The sequence below is a fragment of the Perna viridis genome, chromosome 1 (genome assembly GCF_037379345.1).
Source record: "Perna viridis isolate PV_CMFRI_1.1 ecotype Kerala chromosome 1, ASM3737934v1, whole genome shotgun sequence".
NCBI lineage: Eukaryota > Metazoa > Mollusca > Bivalvia > Mytilida > Mytilidae > Perna > Perna viridis.
This window is the reverse complement of record NC_142445.1, coordinates 2360173-2381691: the sequence shown is the minus strand read 5'-3', so window position 1 is coordinate 2381691 and position 21519 is coordinate 2360173. Positions and strand designations below refer to the sequence as shown.

At 32.7% G+C, this 21519-nt stretch overlaps 2 protein-coding genes across 4 annotated transcripts in view; one reads left to right on the top strand and one right to left on the bottom strand.

Annotated features, from left to right (window-relative positions):
* The window catches only part of LOC148626835 (thioredoxin reductase 1, cytoplasmic-like), a 38918-nt gene extending 38219 nt beyond the window's left edge, over positions 1–699 (bottom strand). Inside the window, exons 1-2 of the mRNA XM_088546976.1 lie at positions 640–699; positions 1–166 (exon numbers count right to left, since the gene is read on the bottom strand). Of these exons, the coding sequence (XP_088403102.1) occupies positions 1–108 (108 nt within the window). The 5' untranslated portion in view covers positions 109–166; positions 640–699. The remainder of the gene's footprint in view (positions 167–639) is intronic.
* A 3327-nt stretch (positions 700–4026) lies between these two features.
* LOC148626834 (UBX domain-containing protein 7-like) lies at positions 4027–14372 on the top strand. Of its 3 annotated transcripts, none has more exons than XM_088546797.1 (11): positions 4027–4164; positions 8269–8413; positions 8645–8709; positions 9013–9081; positions 9715–9830; positions 10324–10470; positions 11266–11356; positions 11892–11945; positions 12662–13180; positions 13445–13524; positions 13804–14372. In XM_088546797.1, the coding sequence occupies exons 1-11, from the start codon at positions 4113–4115 to the stop codon at positions 13960–13962; spliced, it is 1497 nt and encodes a 498-aa protein (XP_088402923.1). In that variant the 5' UTR covers positions 4027–4112; the 3' UTR covers positions 13963–14372. The 3 variants fall into 3 exon arrangements, with proteins under 3 accessions (XP_088402923.1, XP_088402844.1, XP_088403007.1); XM_088546718.1 differs by having other exon boundaries at positions 9004–9081; positions 13804–14111; XM_088546881.1 differs by having other exon boundaries at positions 4085–4863; positions 9004–9081; positions 13804–14111.
* The last annotated feature ends 7147 nt before the right edge of the window (positions 14373–21519 follow it).

The following is a 21519-nucleotide window of genomic DNA, read 5'->3' as shown; positions in this document are numbered from 1 at the left end:
CTTCTCACAAAATGGACATGTAGTCTTGCTAAACACCATTACTTTGTTCTTTGTTATATAATTATTCACAAGAGACTTTAAGTCTCCATTCTGTCCAACTGGCGGCATCTTTGCCTGTTCCTGAGGCAACGGGGATCCTTGCCGCTTTATTTTGTTTGTTTAATGTCTGAAAAAAAAATCATCACAATTTGTGTTGATACAATATACAGAGCCAGATATATCAATGAGGATTTTTTCAAATATGTGTTCATAGCCATTGGACAGGGGGCTCAACATTGAAAATTAAATTATTGGCCTTCGTGTAATACCAAAGATTTTGGGTAATCAGTCAAATTTCATCCGGATTTTCTCTAGGTTCTTGCAATGTCTACGTATATCAAACAAAGTTCAAAAACTAATTTTAGTTTTCGTACGTCCATTCTATCATGACAGTGGCTCCTCCGTCCAGGTAATGGAGCAGCCACTGCCTTCTACCAACTGGTCAGTCGTGATCGCCAACCAGGATTCTGGAAATTGATGAAATAAAATAAAATAAAATTAGACTATATTCATATTGGCTGCATTTAATATTACCGTTCTGTCGTTTAAATCTATACAACAACACTGCTAGTTCATGATATTCAACATTTAGCCACTTACCAACTTACAGCTCGGGAAATTTTGTTACATGTGATCCGATTTTGTGCCCTCTCTTTTTGTGACGTCACTTAAGAAAATGCTATGTCACTTCAACCATGCAGGATATGGGGCACATTCAGGATATTTTCCCCTCAGCGGCTCGGGTTGATGGAGTCTCCGATTTTAATGACGCGCGTTATGTATAGTTTAAAATCGAGTTGAAGTCAGAATTTGGTACTGTATATCAGACACAAAGTCCCAGCCTTAATTTTATCAAAAATTCAGGGAAACATCCGAGATAATTTTTTTTAAATTTGATGAAACAGGATGCATGAAATAGCAGTTTAATTACAACTAAAAACGACGAAGTATTTCTATAATGCAATGTCCAAGTATATCAGACTACGTTCAAAAACTCATTTTAATATTCGTACGTCCATTCCATCTAGTCAATGGCTTCCCCGTAGAGGTATTCGAGCAGCCACTTCCTTCTACCACTAGATTTAATCAAAGTACGCACGTACTGAATAAATTTATATCTATCGTTTAAATTTTAACGCCTCAAATAATCGTCGAATTGCAAAAATATGGGATAAAAGCAGGGATAAAAGGAAAATAAAGGGATCGTATTCAAACGTAACTAAGCACAAGCTTATTGTTGTAAATGGTTAACACTGAACTCTTTTATTTTTAAATTCACCATTATGATTACGAATGCCACTTAATAAACACACAAGAAAATTAGCGATGCATCGTAACATGCAGTGGGCCAGTTTGCGAAATATTCAGGTTCGATGGTGGTTTACATGGAACACCTAGATGAATTAATACAAAACATTCAACATACTACACACCTGAACTATAAACTATACTAGTTGGACTTTCCCAGTTTCAAAATTTAAAAGTCGAAATTCAATTTAAAGATCGAAATTGTCTGTCAAATCATTCAAACTTAAGACATAATCATTGAAATAAAGCATGTTCTTTGATACATGTCTTTCTCAACTAGCTACATTTCTCAGTTGATAAGCTATATAGCTCAAGTAACATACAAGTTATTGCATAGGCACCTGCGTGTCATGTAAAAGCGTATAGTTTCTGGGCACCTAGTTCCGAAGACATGTACATTTACATAAACGCCAAAGTCTCGGAATAAAATTTCAACAATTATGTCTTGTGCAGGCAACACTCGCCATGCATTTTGAAAGTCCTGAAGCATCTACAGCTCTATCTTATAAAACGTGGCCAAACAGCCAGATTGAATTATTATTACAAAAAGTAATATCACCAGACCACAGACTGACACCATTCATGAGAAATGTAAAATCGAAATTCCTATGTCATCGACTATAAGCAGTTTCATTTTTATTTGTCATCCCCGGGCTTCCTATGTCACGAGGCGGTAAGCATAATAAATATACACGATACAGTGGGTGATAGATCAAGATGGTTTCAGGGTTATGTTACCCTTTTGTTAAAAGTTAAGCAAAAAAATATTAGCCTGGAACAGGGAGTCTAGTCCCTTCCTTGAACCTCTTCCTTTATATAAGTTTCTTGATCGGAACCAGCTGCCCTTTTTTTGTGAATATATGGATCCGTTAGACCCTGCATGAAATATCTGAAGACAGCTTTTTCGATTGGCACGCATTGCTCTTTTTCATTTCCATGCACGCTGACTATTTATACTCTCGCAGGTTTTTTTGTTTTTTTGTTTTTTTTGTTTTTTTTCATTTCTAGCTAAACATCAATTGGTTTATTATGCGTCTAAGAATATAACATTTGTAGGCAACTTAAATATATCGACTTATTGAATCTGATATAATGAACGATTGTTTTTTTTTACGGGTAAAACATAGAAATAAACAGGTGCTGATGAGGTTAGAGGTCAACTATTTAATTGGATCGTTGTTAATACAAACCAAATTAATCACCATATTTATTTCGCAGTATAAGTTGTATTTATTGGGTTTGCTCGTTGGCGTAAATAGCGTAGAATTATGATATACTAGAAATGCCTATAAAGTGGACCTAACTATCTGCATTTGAAACTTAATGGAGTATGCCAATGGGACTATTTTTCTGCAGTAGTGTAAGATAGTTTCAGATGCTAACAGGCTTTACAAATCCCAAGGCTCTGGCGACTGCTATATCAGTTCTGATCTTTGATCTAAATTGATAATAAAGAACAATTTGTGTGGTTTTTTTTTACACTTTTAAAAAAAGGTATGTAGGTATATTTCTTTTATTTTACATTTTTTTACATTGAATCTATGGAAGTAACATTCTGACTTACTAGTATACGGCGATTGCGTATTGAAAAAAAAATCTTAGCTGAAGGAGTAATCAAGAGAACCAAGATTCCAACGGAAATCAAAAGAATGTAATCCTGGGACAAAGACCAGGCACGGGAAACAGATAATCACAAAAAGAACATAAGTAATTAAAATACATACAAAGTAAGGAAAGTAAATGAGCAACTCGGACTCCACTAAAAAGTGGGAGCATGGACCAAGTACACCGGTAGGGCAAGCGTCCTCTGCTTTTCTAGAAACACCTGTCGAGTTGAAAAAGGGCGGTACGGTAATAGAAAAGTACCTTTTAAGATGGTCTAAGTTAGTTATCAGTGTGTCAAATATTCAGTTTTCTTTGTTGAAAGCCAGCTTTTACTTCAGTAGGATCGAACTTAGCCTTATACATATATTTAATCAGAATAATTTAGAGTAAAATAGGCTTTTGTCGTAAATCATTCATTCGTTCACATCTTTATTTCCTTTAATTCTGATTATAACAACGCGTTCAAAGAAATAGAAATATTGTATACTACAACTGCATCTACATAAAATACTTGAAAGTATGAAACCAATGAGAACGGGGAAAATAGTTTTTTGTTTTGTTTTGTTTTGTTTTGTTTTTTGGTTTGAGGGGTCGTCGCATCAGTCCAACTCTGTACAAATAAACGAATATCATTTTTTCTATAAAAATATCCTGCAGCATCTTAATTACGTATACGAGGCTGGTGGGGGAGGGGTTGTGGTACCCGTCCACAATATCGTGATAAAGTAAAAGTACGTTATCTTATTTTCAGTATAAAAGTTTCACGGTAAAGAAATTGTGAATATCTTTTTTTAAATCACCTTTTTGTCACAAATTATGTTTTGTTCGTCAAATTTCTCGAATGTAATAGCTATTATGGTGAAAGCAACTATGGATTGTAATAAAAAGACAAAGGAAAGCATTCATTTTAAATTAATTTTGATTTTTAAGATGTATTCCAGTACATATATAACCATTTCGTTCTCAGATAATTACCCTTGAGAAACCCCGTAGCATATGATATTCATCCCTGTCTACTGTTGTCTTCAAAATTATTTTGGTTTCTATTGAAACTTCAAAGAATAGTTCCTTGTTTGACACCTCTACATTTTCCTTTGCTCTTCTACTACAACATTTTTACCAGTCAACTGTCGAGAAAGGATCCGAGAGTCACCAGGAGAATGGCAACAAACGTTGATACAGAAGTTTTAGAACAATTTTGTGCAATTACTGGTCGGTACCTCATTAAAAACTGTTTGCGACATTGGAAATATATGCATAAGTAGTTTGAATAATATGAGGAAGGTGAAACCTTTTAACGCTCCTGAAGAAACATTTATTAAAACACCTTAATTGTCCTTATACTCGACCGTCGACGTCACATACAGCACATTTTCGAATTGAAGCTCTACTTTTTAAACCGTAGGGACTAACCGCTAGAGTTATCTCTCTTTTATTTAATCTGAAGGTAGTTTGCATATATGCATGACGTGTTAGTACCAACGAGTCGCTTATTGGCTTAAGTTAAATCGTGTGTAACAAATCTTTACAGGAAAACCCCATACTAATATCCGCCATGTTGGTTTCTACGGGACGATTTGTTTACAAACGAAGTTCGTAAGTTCCCGTCGAACTCCGGTGACAATTGTCTGCTTGATCAACTTCTCGGTATTGTACATTGTTCATGTAAAATAAATCTGAGATATCCGTACTACGCCGAAATGCATTCTGGGTTCTTCGGTTTTTGGACAAACCATTTAAATGTAAACAACATCTCCTAGCAACCCGATCACTGTAAACATGGCCGACTTTTGACAATGTAAATATTGGGACCGAGAATTAATATCTCACCGGAATTTAACGATTCAATGATTAGGGAGAAGCTGTTTGGCTAAACGAATGAGCAAGTCATTTAAAACAATTTAAACGACGGTAGGTGTCAATAAAGTCGTAGAGAATATTTTTATTCAAATTTTAACAGTATTTTATTTATGTGATGCCGAGTATAGATTATTTTTGTCAGCTCTGATTTGATATAATATGGGGAAGATGAAACCTTTTTACGCGCCAGAAGAAACATTAGTTAATAACACAATTGATAATTTTTATCAGCTCTAATATATTATTCTAATATTGTAAATTTTATAAATTTTGTAATGATATATGATTTTAATTGTCCTAATGCATTATCCTCAGTGCTCCAGCTAGAAATTGAAAGGGGCAGGGTGCTGTTGAGCAGAGGGGCTCCTTTGTAGTCGGAAAAGGGCACTTTTTTTTGGTTCGCATGTTTACCATGTCAAGTTCTTTGTTTCATTTTCTATGTATGCATCTGGGGGTATTTCAGCTGCCAAGGTCCATCTTGGGTTTATCTGGTTTCTAACATCTTGATGGTTTTGTCTACTGTTGATTTTACCATGCTGAGGTTAACATCTCTACTTTGGAAGACCAGTGATAAAGTGGATATGTGTGGTAGTGTATCTGCCAGCAACAAGAGTGATCTAAGTGTAGTTTGGTCTTTAAGACTCTTCAGGATACCATTACCAACTATGGCAACTAGTTCACTGCTTATACCTGATGTCCTTAGGTCAATAACAATAGCTTTATAGGATCAAACTATGCTGGAAACTGCTTGGTCATGGGATAACCATCTGTGGTGTTTGGCTTGTCTAATGCTCAGTGGTGCTTGGTTAAAGGCAGCTTGAACCATTTTCAGACTGGCTGTATGGACGCACTATACTTGTAATACTTGTAGATTTTTTCTAATGTTTTACTGGTTTTCTTCATGACTGGTACGGAGTTGAAGCTATCTCTACAGGCTGGTGCAAGTCAATGGTCTCTGCAGTGGTTTGTGATTAAAGATGGGTTGTTGTCTTTTAGTTTTTTGGCTATGAAATTTGGATATGAATTTTATAAATTTTAATTATGGAGAAAATTCCACGGAGAAGTAAAATTATTTGCAAATCGGCTTCCAATCTCCGTATGAATACATGTTATTCGTCATTGTCTATCTTGTAATTAATTTTGTTTGCACAACGTTCGAAACTTTTCCATAAACATTTAATCCAATAAATAATAACTAAATCTTTTAAAATCTAACGAGCAGCAAGTTATTTTAAGAAATCTATTTTTAGTCATGTTATAGGTCACGATAAAATCATGTTAGCTGCTGTAACGGTTCAAACAAGCAATCGAACTTTTAAAATTATGTATTTTTTAAAACTTTTGTTCAAAGGGCTCGTGTAAGGGCACCAAGGGCGCGGCGCCTTTCTATTTCATTGATCCTAATTGTCATGGTCTGATATGACTATGGGCAGCAATGTTTTGTAAGGAATTATGGGTTGTCGTAGTCCAAAATGTCTTAGGGTCGATTTGTCCTGCATAGGTAAACATTATGGTCCCTATAAACTGCGAAATGTCTTCACAAATTTCTTCTATTTCATTTAGTTTTGTTTCATACTGTTGCGATTTGTATTGGTTTATTTTTTCTTTTTATTTTGTTTTGATTCATTTTGTTTCGAATTATTTCGTTTCGATTCTCTTTTAATCGATTCTTTTCATTTCGTTTTTGTTTCGTTATTGTTTCGCAATTTTTTGAGTACTCAAGAATTATGGGTAATACTTATTTCGTCAATTTTGTAAACATCTGAACGCAATACTGCAGACTGTTATGGCCAATCCTATCTTGGTAAATCTATGATTTGATTTGTATTTAATCATCGAAACTAGAAAATATTTTCTGTGTCTGGTTTGGTTCTCAATGGCATTTACAAGGTATATGCAAATGAAGCTACCATGTTGTTGTTTTTCAGCTCTTGAATTTGAAGGTAAAAGTGGATCAAAAACAGAAAAAAAACTTTTTTTCTTCTCAATTTTGATGAATACCTGCAATTATCAAATAAGATGTACAATGTAGTAAGACAGAATTGCTGTGATGTAAAATTCTAATGGAAAATCTTGGCAATCTTATCAATGAAACTCTAAAATACAGGTTTACTTTTACATGTATATAAAATATTTGGTCTATATTTATTACAGAAGAAGCTCTAAACCATCAATTTAGAGTTCCATATACTTGCATACAATATTTATTGAAAAGTTTTCAAGCTACTGTGGGACAAACAACCTTTTTATTGATCAAATGAAGGAGTCAGCTAGGATTTCACCTCTTCTGCAGGATGCCTTTCTGAATTTCTTGGAGCAGCATACTCATGACCCTTGCTTAATTTGAACTGAATTGAGTCGTAGTTTCAACCCGTGCCCTTGACATTTTGCGTATTACCTATGTAAGAGATTGGAAATAGCCTTTTGAAAACTCAAGTCATGTTTCAATCCCAAAGTTTACTACAAACTTCATTTAAAACACTTTGTGTTTGTGTAGCTAAAGAGCAAAATTTGTTTCTGAATAATAGTAGTTAAAATTTGAGTAGACAATTTAGAAATATAAACAGTTCCTTCTAGTTGTACTGTACTATACCACAGCATAAGTTTCTTGCAGGGATTGAAATTAGTCTGGATATTTGTCTAGACCACAGGTCTAGTAGACAAAAAAAAAATGGCTAGACCTGCAAGCAAGCCACTAGACCTGATTTCATAGATAGCCTTGATAGAACCCTGAACTGAATAACACAAGGAGATTGTATTTAATAAAAGTGGCAATTGTTCATTTTTGTTGTTTTTTATTGCTGTTAAGTCTGGGTCCTTTTAGATGTTAATTTTTAAGATAAATGAATTGAAATAATGTTAGATAATGGGAATGGAACTTTGAAGACAACAGAAAATATTATCTTAGAACTTGAAAGGCTGCAAACTTTCCATTGATGAACTTGTTATTGAAGCCTTATATAGACATTGACCCAGTGGTTCTGAAATGTTTGGCACTGCTTCGTCCAGTCGTATGCCTTATTTTGTTCCCTTATTTCAATGGAGGATCATTTTTAAGGAGTAGGTTTCGATCTCCCCTCAAAGTGTCGCCACATATTTACCTTGGTGTACCTTCATTCAGAATTACTCGGTTATTTCCCACACTTCAAATACTAACATTTGTGTTACAAGAAAGACTGAGAAGTTCCACTTTGGTTTACATTGACATTAATCAATATTGAAGAATGTTTGAAGTACGCCTCTCAAATTCCTGGAGCATTAAATGACTGGAATTAAGAAATGACTAATTCTGGGTACATTTCCTAAAAATTCATCTAGACCGTGGCATCGGACCGGTACAATAAAGCATTTTGCTAGACCATGACTGATTTTACTAGACTAGGGCTAGCGGACCAATAGTAATTACGAACCCTGTATTGAGTACATTGTAACAACTGCCATTTATGATTGTTTAAGGTGCATCTAAAGAGATTGGAGTTCGTCTTCTAGAAGCATGTAACTGTAACCTGGACTTGGCTATTGGTATGCATATGGATAGTGGTGCTGCAATACCTAATCAGATAGACCATAATGGACCATCAACATCTAATGCAGATCCAGGGTATATATTTGGTTTATATATGTACATGTAGTTTTCTGAAGTACAGGTTTACCTAGAGAAAAAAGTGTCAAATCAAAAACTTTCTTAACAACTGTATTTTTTACATTTAAAAGTTTTATTGATGTACATGAACTCAAACCTATCTGGTCCATATTGAATGAAAATTGTGAATTAGTAAATTTTTAGTTTGCATTGAGAGCTGTTATTTAATGTAGTATACACATATTGTAGGGAAGATGTACGTGCACCAATTCCACAGAGAAATGAAACTTTGGTTGAAGAAATGCCAGTGTATGGTAAATGTTAAGATAATTCACTTTGGTTGAAGAAATGCCTGTGTATGGTAAATGTTAAGATAATTCACTGATTGCAATTTATATCTGATTACAAAAATTATGATTGTTTGATGTAAAAGGTAGTTTTTAATAATTTTATGCTGAATTTCTACTAAATACAAAATTGAACTTAATACTTACATTAACAATTTTACCTTATTTTTCTACAGAAACAACAGAACAGAAATTTTATTTATAGTTGGATGCACATTACAATAAAACATAAGCTCTGTGTAGCTTTTATACATGTATAAGTTTCTTTAGGGTTTAGAGGTAAAAGGAAGAAAGCCAGGTCTGTTTTTGATGGTTTTAGAGACTTTCAAGCAGAAGCAAGTATGTTTATGTAGCCAAATATTGTATCCATTGTTTGTAGTGAAAACAAGATTTAAAAAAAAAGAATGAGGACTGTTAAGGGAAAATTATTTTCATGAAAAAAGTAAAGTACAGTTTAAATATCAAGCATTAAGGTCTCATGAAGGTTTGAAATTAAAGAAATGTATACACATTTTACTGTATCAATTGCCAATTGGATTGTGCCTGTCAGTTTACATACTGTGAAAGTACTTTAATTCGTGGATACCAGTTTTCATAGATTTTTGAAGAAACATGTGGATTCTTGAATTCGTGGTTTTGAGGTTTTCAGTATACACACCAATGGAGATCCCCTTTACATTTGGGAACCAAATTTCATGGTTTGGCCTTCCCACGAAAACCACGAAAATTGATACCCCATGAACAATACTACTTTCACAGTAGGTACATTTTGTATCTTTTTGATTGGATTTGTGGTAAAAGTTTTGTACAAAGTGTTGTACAAACGTATAAATTAAAACCACTTTTAGATTGTTATTTTAAGTCTCAAAATACTTCTTATGAAAGTATTTAAGAATTTCTGGTATTATTAGATGGTCTCCATGAAATGGTATAATTGTCATTTCAAGTATAAATTTGATTGTTTTATTGTAGAACAACAAGAAGAAATGCTGTTGTCGGGCAGTAGTAGTGTCAACCATAAAAAGAAAACTTTAGAAGACCTGTTTCGTCCACCAATTGATATTACATTTAAGGGGACATTTTCTAATGTAAGATTATTATTCCCTCTTGATACTGCTCAGTCATTTTTCACAGGTCAGATAATTTTATCCATGCGTGATAAGCTAAAATGTAATGCAGATCAATATATCAGAATAGTTACATTTGATTGGTCGGTACACTGTCATTTATTTGCCAGTCTTTTTGGTTGATCTTTACAGCTATTTAACACATAAAACTCTGGCTAAGTGTGATCAACTATTTAAAGGAAGGGTCCATTCGATTGATCAGATGTTGGTCCTGAAATGCATAAAATATCTTCAATAGTACGTTAAACCTGAATCAAACTGGATATAAAACATTCAAAGTTCATCACAAGAGAAAAAGGGTTTCACATTACCTACTGAAGTTCAATATTTTAAACTTTGATTAAAGTATTCAAATATAATGAGAATAGGTATGATGTATATGTCAAAGAGACAACAACCGCACCAGAATGAAAATGACAGCCCAAAGCCACCCATGTATTTATTAATATTGCAGTTAAAAGATGCTGGTATGGCTCAAAGGAAATGGTTGTTGGTTAATGTACAGAATGTACAGGAGTTTGTATGTCAGGCACTGAATAGAGATGTGTGGAGTAATTCAAGTGCTAAGGCCGTTATTAAAGAACATTTTGTATTCTGGCAGGTAGGGCAACTAGTTTTATGAGAAAAAGAACAAAATTCGTTAAAATATCAACTTTAAGTCCTGCATGGTGTTGAAGACTGCATGGAAAGTTTCTTAGGATGATCATCTATGTTTATTAGTATACCGATAATTTTTGGCCTGGTTGCACATGTGCAAATCAGCTTATAGCATGGTGAATGTCGGTCAGGCGGATGGGCTGGGAAAGTGTTTTTGTAGCATTTTTTCAGCAACTATAAATCACAGCTGCTAGGTATTTAGTATTCATCTTTAATATGGGGTTCCATATCTTGCAATTTCAGGTCTGATATCCTTTTTCTTACTGTATACCAACTTTATGGCAACCGGCAATTTTGTCTTGGACCCATTTTTTACACATCAAGCAGCTAGGTGTAACTAGTTTTCAAGTGCAACTGTAGAGTACACTCAATGCCAAAATAATTCAGCAATGCTTACTGTAAACATACTAATTTTCACAGTGGACAGAAAAGTGTGAAAAATAGTACACATGAAAATTGATACCCGCGAATATGCCCACTTGTCTGAGTCTGCGAAAATTAAGATGTTTACAGTTGTTCATTCAATGCAGTAGTATTGAAGCTTTTGTTGCATCATATCTACAGTTATCTTTCTCTGAACAGAGGGAAAAACTCATTTGTTTAAAATGTCACTAAGTGCATTTTAAATTGTTCTTAGTTTTCTGATCAAAAATAAAACCTGTAATTAAAAGATTTGTGGGTATTATAATTGACATTGAATATAATGTTGATTGTCATAACATTTAGATTTCCGTTTCAGGTTTACCATGATACTGATGAAGGGAAGAAATTTTGTCAGTTTTATAATGTCAACCAGTGGCCATTTGTTGCTATTGTTGATCCTAGAACAGGTAAGTTGTCTGGATTTTAATTTTTACACCAATATCAACAATTTTGGCTAAGTCAACATAAGTAATTGGGTCAATCAATACATATGTTCATTAAGTCAAATTTACATTTCTAAGCCCAGGTCACAGTATATTACGGATAAAGCAAGCGTTTGCAATTATTTTGTATGCTTGGCCTTAGCTACAAAAAGCAAACTGTTTATCAAGTGCAAAAAAAGTGAATAAATCTAAATCAATTTTCAGATTTTTTAATCAAGTTCATTTGTACTTAACAAATCTTTCAAGAAGACTAGAAAAATTTAGTAATATTAAACAGACAGAGCAAATTAATTATTGCTGAGAACAATCTAATATTAAATATGATAGTAAACAGATTTATCTTTAATTGTAACTTATATGGACATAAAATGTGTTTCAGTAAAACATTTGACAACATCTTTAAGATCATTAACAAAAAGTATTATGTTGACGGCAGAACTTTTGTTATACTTTATTTCAATCTACTCTTTTTTGTGTTTGTAAATTAATTTTGTTGTAGGTGAAAATATGTCAACCTGGAACAAACTTGATGCACACATATTTTGTGAATTAGGTATGAGTTTATATCTTTTTGTTGTAATATTATTTTGTCATATTAAAACACTTATATATTGTTCAAGGAGTAGTTCTTGCCATCAATTTTTGTCCTCTCCTGTGAAACAAGTACATGCCCAAAATTTAAGACAAAATAAGTCTTAACAGATTGCCAATAATTGCTCTAAAAATGAGCTATCATACAACAGTTTTCATTGAGGAAAAAAATTTTGTTGAGTAGATTGGCAAGAAGTGCTTCTGTCTTAAAAATGGCGAAATCTAGTATTTATTAGTATACCCAATTACGTCTTCCAACAGGATTAATGGGCTGTGTAAAGTGGTGTGGTTTTGTAGATCAGAAATTCTTGCAAATACTTGTTCAAAAGGCAGAGTTGAAACTTATCAGAAATTTAGCCAGCACAGAAAAGAAATGTTGCAATTTTTTACATACAGATTGTGTTGTTTGTTAGTTAGATCTATTAGAACACTAGTAACTACATACAGAACATGTCTTCTTCGTTCAAATTCTATACCATTGAAATGTTACGTGATGCTATATTCAGTTAATGTCTATATTCATGACAGAACTACTGTGAACTTTTCAATTTTTATTCCAATGAACCAGACCAGAACAGGTAGGCTGGTTAGTATATCCACATCTATATCATACTTATTGATTAAACCAATGAATCTTTTTCTATCAACACTAATTATATTGTTGACATTATATATTAGTTACAGATTTTTTGAATGACCATCCCTTTAGTGAACCCTCAGAGTGTTCAAGCCCAGCTGCAAAGAGGGCAAGACGGGAGCCAAGTATTGTAGATGCAACAGAAGATGAACAAATACAGGCAGCAATGAAAGCTTCTCTTAATCAATCTAAAGTGTCTCAGCCTGTTATTATAGACTCTGATTCAGACAGCAATGACATTGAAACATTCTCAGGATCTGAAGACGATGACATCAGTCCATATTCTTCTCCTGTCAAATCATCATCAGCAAAAAACAGCTCTTCCATTGTCAAGTCTTCACCAACAAAAAATAAATGTGTGAATTTATTCAGTAAGAAAATTGGCGACAATCAAACAGAAAGTGAAAGTACAAATAATAAAAGTGAAAGTAGAGAAAAAGACTCGGTGAACAATATTTCTAATTTGAGTGACAATAGTGGTTTGGACAATACTAATAGTTCTGACAATCTCTGTCTGAGTGAAGAAAAAAATCACAAGCAGTACCTTGGGAAGGAAACTGGTTTGCTTATATTTTTGTTTACATATTTCTATTGCATATATACAGACAATTTTGATTTTATGGTCCAAAGTTTCACTAACCAATTATTTAAGAAGGAAACAACAATGTCTGATAATCTGAAAACAAAATATAAAAGAGCCATTAAAACATATGAAGAACCCACTTTTAACTGGAAACATGCAGCAATATACACAGTTAAAATCAGTGAGTTCCTGACTCGATGATACTCAAATTCCCTTGCATTCATGATATTTCTATTTATAGATCCCCAGACTTCTTTGATGATAAGGTTTCCTGATGGCAAACGACAGCAGCTATCTATCTCATGTAAATCTAAACTCATGGTAAGTTTCTGTGATAACACAATTACTGTATATAAAAATCTCATTATATGTTGTTAAAGTCCTATTCTTTTTCAAATGTTTTCTTATATTCTAAAAGTGAAAAAAGTTCTTATATTTATTTCTACCTTGATTTCCCCATGAAGAGCAGCATAAAATATCATATGATAATATGTATATTCAAATGTCCTGAATATTTTCCACTCTACTCTAGTATGAGTTATGTAAAGCTTCATTTTGATTTCCTTTTAACTTAATGTTCAATTCATACTTTCTTTACAGGCACTGGTACTTTTTGTTGCAGAAAATGGCTTTAGTAATGAACGATATGAGCTTGTAACTAATTTTCCTCGACGAAAGCTATCTTATATGGACTTTGAATTGTCACTGGAAGATGTTGGCCTCCATCCTCAGGAATCTGTGTTTGTACAGTCCAGGTGAACAGTGAACTAGGATCTCAGCGGATATTTGATCTCTAAAATTTCACTCAGCTGAACTATTTTGCCCTCCACAGAGGCAATACCATCTACCTCGAGAATTTTGATACAATGCTTTAACATTTATTTATATAGCATTCCAATAAGAGCTCTTTAATTTATGACACAAGTTAACCATCATGATATATGGATGAATATATTTATACTTTAATGTTTTCCTCAAGGGAACATTCCATCAAGCCTTAAAAGAACTTATTTTGTAGTGTATGGTAGAGTTAAGATTATGACTACTTTTAAATACTGATAATTTTTATTGCTCAATATGCGTATGCCAGGAATTAGCAGGTCAGTCATTTCAGTGGTGCATAATTGTTATATACAATTAAACTAATAGATGATTTTTAAAAACAATAATTGTTATGCGCTATTTTCTTATTCCATGCCATTTTTTTTTCCTATCCGACTGCAAAAATATTTTACAGTTGTATTATGGTATCACCCTGTTATTGTTGGTGTCAGTTAACTTTAGTTTAATTACAATAATTTGAGTAAAATTTATCAATTCTTTTCAAAATCCTAAGTACATGACAGAGGTTCCTACAGTTTTTGGATGTTTTTGCTTAACCCTTTTGAAAATAAGGATCTAAAAAGGGGAAAGGGCATTGAATTATATCAGAATTGATAGATAAAGTTTTTGATAATTCAGATGTAAATGTGTTCCTTCTGAAATTCTGTTTTAATTTTATTTTTACAGGGTAGACTAATCCATTTAGGAGTTAAAGGGGTACGGAATTGAGCTAAACAAAACTTTTTGATTTTTGGTCCGATTTTGAGAATTATTTTTTTCATTGGATTCATTATGAAAATCCCAGCTTGCAATTTTCAATCAGATTTCAGTTGTTTCATATGTTTTTGAGATATTAGGGGTAAAAGAGGCCACACCAAAGAAAAAAACAAATGTTTTATTTTGTGATCTGATTTTGAAATATTTTTTGTTGGATTCCTTATGAAAATCCCTGTCTTTTTTTCCCCTATGTATGCTGAAGTGTGTCGGAAACTAATATTGTGTACATACTTACCCCAAGGTGCACAGAGTTGTATATGTTGCAGTCATATCATGCTGCACTCCTTGAATCTCTATTTAAGTTTTTAATGGGAACTATTGAAGACTCAAGTATAGTTTGTACCAACAGCTGAGTTGATTTTGTATAAGTTCAGTTATTGGATAATGAAATTCTGAACAAAATCAATTGAATCAATATTTTCTTTTCCATGTTAACAACTGAAGCACTAGAACTGCTTTTTTATACTACATATTGAACACTTGTCTGTGTTGGTTTTAGATTTATATACATGTTGAACTTCACGTAATGTGGCATAGTAGGTCATGTAATACTTGACATGTATTGCAGTCATAGAATTGTGAATACCATACATTGAACTTTTACTGAGGGATTTATAATTATCAGATAATTGTTTCGATTGCCCAGTTGTTTAAGTGATATAACACACCATTTGAAATCTCGCCAAAGCTTACATTTTGAAAATCGTTGAAATAATTGATGATATCCTCATTGCATATGGTACCTATTTTAACCCAAGTTGTTGTTTGTATCTATGAAGTAATACCATAAAAAAAGTAAAAAAATGTACTTAAGGATTGTTTTCAGTTGGGATAAAAATAACTATGGGTCCATTTACACTGAACTGACCCATAGTTGTTTATGTCCCAGAATGATTATCTAACCAACAATTGAAAACAATTCTTGTATTTTAATTTAAAAAAAACACCAGAAAACAAAAATAACACTATATTGTTTTTATGATATGAAATCAACATTTGTTTAAACGCCGATATATATTGCCATCTCAATCGATTGTGCTGTTCGTAATTTATATGCATGCTTTTAGTGTAATAATTGTACTGCATCTGGTGAATGAATTAAACAAATGATAGGTCTAATTTTAATTAGATTGTGGGATACCCCATTGAAGTAGTTAGTGGGCGTGACCAAAATACTAAATCAGGTTATACGAAATGGACAATTTTGCTTGATAATGCCGTACTATTAAGAATTTCACAAAAAAATAAAATATTTAAGGAATTTTAAGTGTACATCATGTGATTGGTGTTATTTCTTCATAGACCGAAAAATCCTTATAACTTAATTTTAGTATAAAAATTTGACGTCTAAATTACAAAAAAGGTTGGAGACGTCACCAGTTACATAACAAAAGTTGGTCAATGATTGACATTTTTTTTTATCCAATCAGAAAACTTGTTGCATCTGAAATTAAGTTACTCATGATGAGTTTGCCAGCACAGGTCCTGCTAGGACCTTTTCGCCAGACTCCAGCTCTTCAAATATTTCTACATGTTAAATCATTAATTTATTTGGGTCACAGAATATTCAGGATGGGAATCATATAGTTTTCTATTTGTTCCATACCAACATAATAGATAATCATTTTTTGGTGACTGTTAAACATATTGTACAAACTTAATGCAAAGGACATTGAAAACAATTCTATAAAATTAACATAGCTTAATCTAAACACCACAATATGAAAAAAAACCAGGGTAGTTGTGACAACTACATTGCTGAAATGGGTATTAATTTAAATGGAACTGAAAAGTAATTAATGCTGCAGTTTTAATTAATAAGTAAATATACACAATATATTGACTATGAACTGAGTACCAGATTAATAGCAATTCTCTGGACCAAAAATAAGAAAGAAATTAATAAACACAAGTGTTCAATGTTGCTTATTGTCCCTTCCTTTCTCGAAAGCGGGGGGAGCATAGAATTCAGCTTTCTGTATGTCTGTCTGTCCGAAATTAATTAGTTTCCGGAGCTTGACTTTTGAACACCTTCATAGAATTTCACAAAATTTGGATAGTTGAAGGTTTATAAGGTAAGGAAGACATCTATAGATTTCGAGATTGGAAGGTCAAAGGTCAAGGTCACACGGACTTAATGAAATATAATTTTGGTCAAGTTCTTAAAAACCATGATTTGGGGGGCGAAATTGGTTTCTGGAGTGTGACCTTTGAACGCTTTCATAGAATTTCACCAAACTTGCTGAATTTGAGGGGTCAGTAGGTTAAAGATCAATGTCACACGGACTTAAAATATAATTTTTGCAATACTTATGAAATAATGTAAACGTGGAAAACAATGACACTTTTTAGTTTGGTAACCCCATTGCCATGGTAATATCACAAGAAATTTCACCGTACTGCCGGAAAGGTCACTCCATGTTATTTTCTATTGTTCTGTCACCATGAAAACTATTACTGAATTTACTTAATAACTTAGTTCTGCATTAATTAAGTTACTTGTCATAGTTGTAATAATGCTGTTAAAATTCCTGGTCAAAAAGAGTCCAAAAGTTCCTTTCAAAAATGGCAATTTTTTTAATTGTAAGAATGCTTTTTTAGTTATTTTCATTCAGTAACTACAAAAAATGCACCCGTAGAGGGGTAATTTCGTTTTAAAAATGTTACAAAATATAAACTTTACTCTTTATCATAAGAGAAAAATAAACGCTTTATTTTTCTAATTTGAAAAAAAATGACCTTGAATATGGTTCCCATAGCAAAAAAGCTAAAGTATTAATTTTTTGATGTTTTCTATACCCAAAACTTTTGATCTTCTAATAATATTCCTTTCCATCAAGTTCGTATACAGTCACGATATACATATAAAACAATGAAAAATACATTTTAAGATGAAAATAAAGGTCAAGGTCACGAGAAACATGCATGTTTATAAAACCAGAAATTACGAAAATGACCTTTGAAATGAGAAAATTTAACCTTAACGTTTAAAATCTTGCTTTTTTATGTTCTTTCGACCTTCTTTGCAGTGGCAGTTTTAACCTGCTATCTTAAAACGATTAAGAGTATTAATGAAATGTCCTGGAGAAAAACCCTCTGAATATCGCCATTTATCTTGAAAATTACCATGGTTACCAAGTTTCTCAAAATTAAAAAAAACGCGTCTCCAGTTTTCTGTAATTTTATTGTACAACGACAGTTCTACCCACCTTTTAAAGTATACACATATCTACGGGTGCAATTTTGTACTGTTTAGTTTTGAAAATTACATGAAACAGGATTCTGAAAACATGAAAAAGTGGCTATTTTTGGAAACCATTGTAGACACTTTTAATACCCTAGTATGTGCAGATATTGATATGACTACCTACAAAAACTGGTATTGTTATCATGGGAGTTGTCAAGCTATCTAAAGCATGAATTTATAATGTCTGCATTAATGGTTTCCATGGTAACAAGTCCATTGAAAATAGCAAAATTTTCCCTTTTGGTAGTTAAGGTAAATACAAAATACATCGCATCTACCCCAAAGACCTTGAGATAAAGGATACTACAGACACTTTTATGTCAACCTCATATCTTGACCTACACTTAGAAACTTTACGACAAACGTGATGACTTTTCATTAAGAATTTTCAACTTTCTTTTCTTCTATGGCAACATTCCTTCAGCACCTCCCTATGGAGTTATCACATTACAACTCACACGTTATGCCACAGCTTGCCGTAACTACGCAGACTTTTTGTATCGCGCTAGACTTCTTACAATTAGGTTTCTGGAACAGCCGGGTTATGTTGCTACAAGATTGAAGTCGTCACTACAAAAGTTTTATGGTCGTCATCATGAACTCGTGGGTCTGAAAACTGATTTGTTCAACATGTCATATTTTTCCTTTCCTTTTTCTCTACCCCGGACTTGACTTTTTTATGAGCAACTCGGCGGTTGTTTCTAGAAAAGCAGAGGACGCTTACCCTACCGGTGCACCTCTTCAATACTCCCAGTTTTTGGTGGAGTCCGAGTTCATTTACTTTGTATGTATTATTTTAGTTACTTTATTTTCTTTGCTGTGTATGTCTATTTTCCATGTGTGGTCTTTGTCCCTGGATTATATTCTTTTGATTTCCGCTAGAATCATTGTTCTCTTGATTACTTTTTCACGTTAATTTAACGTTAACTTTAGGTAGATCATACCGAATATTATTGGTAGATAAATTTTCATAATTTTTCTCAAGGATGACCTTGAATGAACATACGAATATATGGGGTCACGAACTCGTTTTCTTGCAATATTAAAAAAAAAACATTTTTTGTACTTTTCAATATAACATTTTCCCTCCAATTATCTTCCTTGAAAGATGGCTTTTTATAAATATTGTTTGCATTCTAATTTAGATTTCATGTCAAAAAAGCATTTGAAATAATTTGAATGTATCATTTTTACATAATTTCAAACACTATAAGTTTACAGAAAATATATATGTCTGTTTGATTTTGTTATACCACAGAAATGGCATTGCTCTGTGTAATAGGAATAATCTACCTCAACATGATTATAGTATAAGGACGTTGTGCAATACTTATTAAATTGTTTCAGATTCTCACGCACTGATGACGTTTATTTTTATTTTTTTTATTTTAAAGAAGATGCACATGCAAGTATAATCATTGTAACTACACACTCATTTGTGTTCAAATTACAAAATAAAATGTGCATTGTTGTCGATGTATCTTCAAGTATAGTTTATTATTTCAATTAAACCTTTATCAAACTTGTAAAAGTAGTGGATTTATTTGATTTTAACGAATCATAACATTTTCCCCCGTATTAACATAACATACTAGATAAAAGAAATTTGTAACTTATTTAACAAAACACATGTAATGCATAGACTTGCTTACAAAAGTTCGATATTTACTTTCAAGCAATAAATCTGCTTTTCATGATGTACGTATTGAACACTTTTTTGATCTATGTATGTTTGTCTAGTTAAACTTTACATAAAAGTGTAAAATAGTTTGAACTACTTTACTGGTAACGAGTAGGAGACCATAGTTGTATACTAGTATAGCAGTCTTGGCACTGTGCATGACATGCAATAAAATGTTTTATTTAAAACAATGTAAACGTCTTAAAATAAAGTTATTAATAATTAATTTTGCATAGCCTAATTAATATCATACTTAAACTTTAGTAAATATGGCATTTTGTTTTCAGTTCATTCACTACAAGGCATGACAATTACAACCTTCTTTGTTTATGCGTGTTTTTTTTTCCAATATTCAGTTATATACCCAATCGTCACAATGTTAGGGCTTTTGTGTCCACCTTTTAGGATAGCATATCACCAACGCACTGTTTGTTAAATTTAAAAAAAAAATTTTATGCATGTCAATACCATCAAAATTGCCCTCTTATGTTATGAACGTACGATCAAATTTGCTCTCTTATTTTATGAACATGCCATTACCATCACCTTCTTATGCTGTAGACATTTTATCAACTTTGCTCTCTTATGTTATGGGCATACCATCAACATTGTTCTCTTATGTTATGGACATACCATCAACATTGCTCTATTATTTTATGAATTTATCATCAAAATCTCTCTATTATGTTATGGACAACCCATCATTGTTGATCGCTTATTTTATGGACATACATTTAACATTGCTCTCTTATTGTGTAGTCATACCTTCAACATCGCTCTCTTATGTAATGGACATATCATCAACATTGCTCTCTTATGTTATGGACATACCATCAACATAGCTCTCTTATTCTATGGATATACCATTACCATCACCCTCTTCTTAAGCTATGGACATTTTTTATGAACTTTGCTCTCTTATCTTACACTCCTAAACCGTTGTAGGGCGTTTGATTACATTGTATTGAAAGGTTGTGTATGATAAGTAGATGTGCATGAAAAACATAATTACTGTCGGATGACTCAAAAGGGAGATAACCCAAATTAATGGTTTTACATGTTACTACCTCGTAAGCGCAACTCCTCCTTAACCCCTTAAGGGATTTTGATGAAACCTTATAGGAAGGTTAAGTATGATGTAGATTTGCATGAAGGAATATAATTACTGTTGGATGACTCTAGAGAAAGTTAATCCAAATCAAGGGTTTTATATGTTAAAACCTTTTAAAGGCATCGGATCCCTCACCACCCAATGGACTCAAAATATAGGGTTTGTAAGTCTCGTTCTAGTTTCAGTTTCCCTTCCGGAATTTTCGATGTAGAACGTATTGAAATTCGAAAACCGGTCTGCTTTTTATTGTTTACTTTCAGGAAATCGAAGAGCTGCATCACAATGCAAAATCTTCTATTTTTATACCTTTCTTAACATTTTTATTCTGTATAGCTCGATATTTGTAAATTTTTATCAGTATTTTGACACACAAAGATGTTTTGCTTTTTAATATTGAACTCAGTGCTATGTTAATGAAGAATCTCAATGCATTTGAATGATAGACGAAGACCCATTCTCGTGAAACGTGACGAGACTTACATACCCTATTTCTGGTTATAAATTAAAAACGGATAAAAAACAAGTTTTAATTTCAGTAAACATGGCATTTTGTTTCCAATTCATTTACTACTAAGCAAAACAATTACAAACCGGCTTTCTTTGATTTACACGTAGATGTGTTTTCTTTTTCCTATATTCAGTTATGCTTAACCCATTCTTCACAATGTTTGGGGTCAT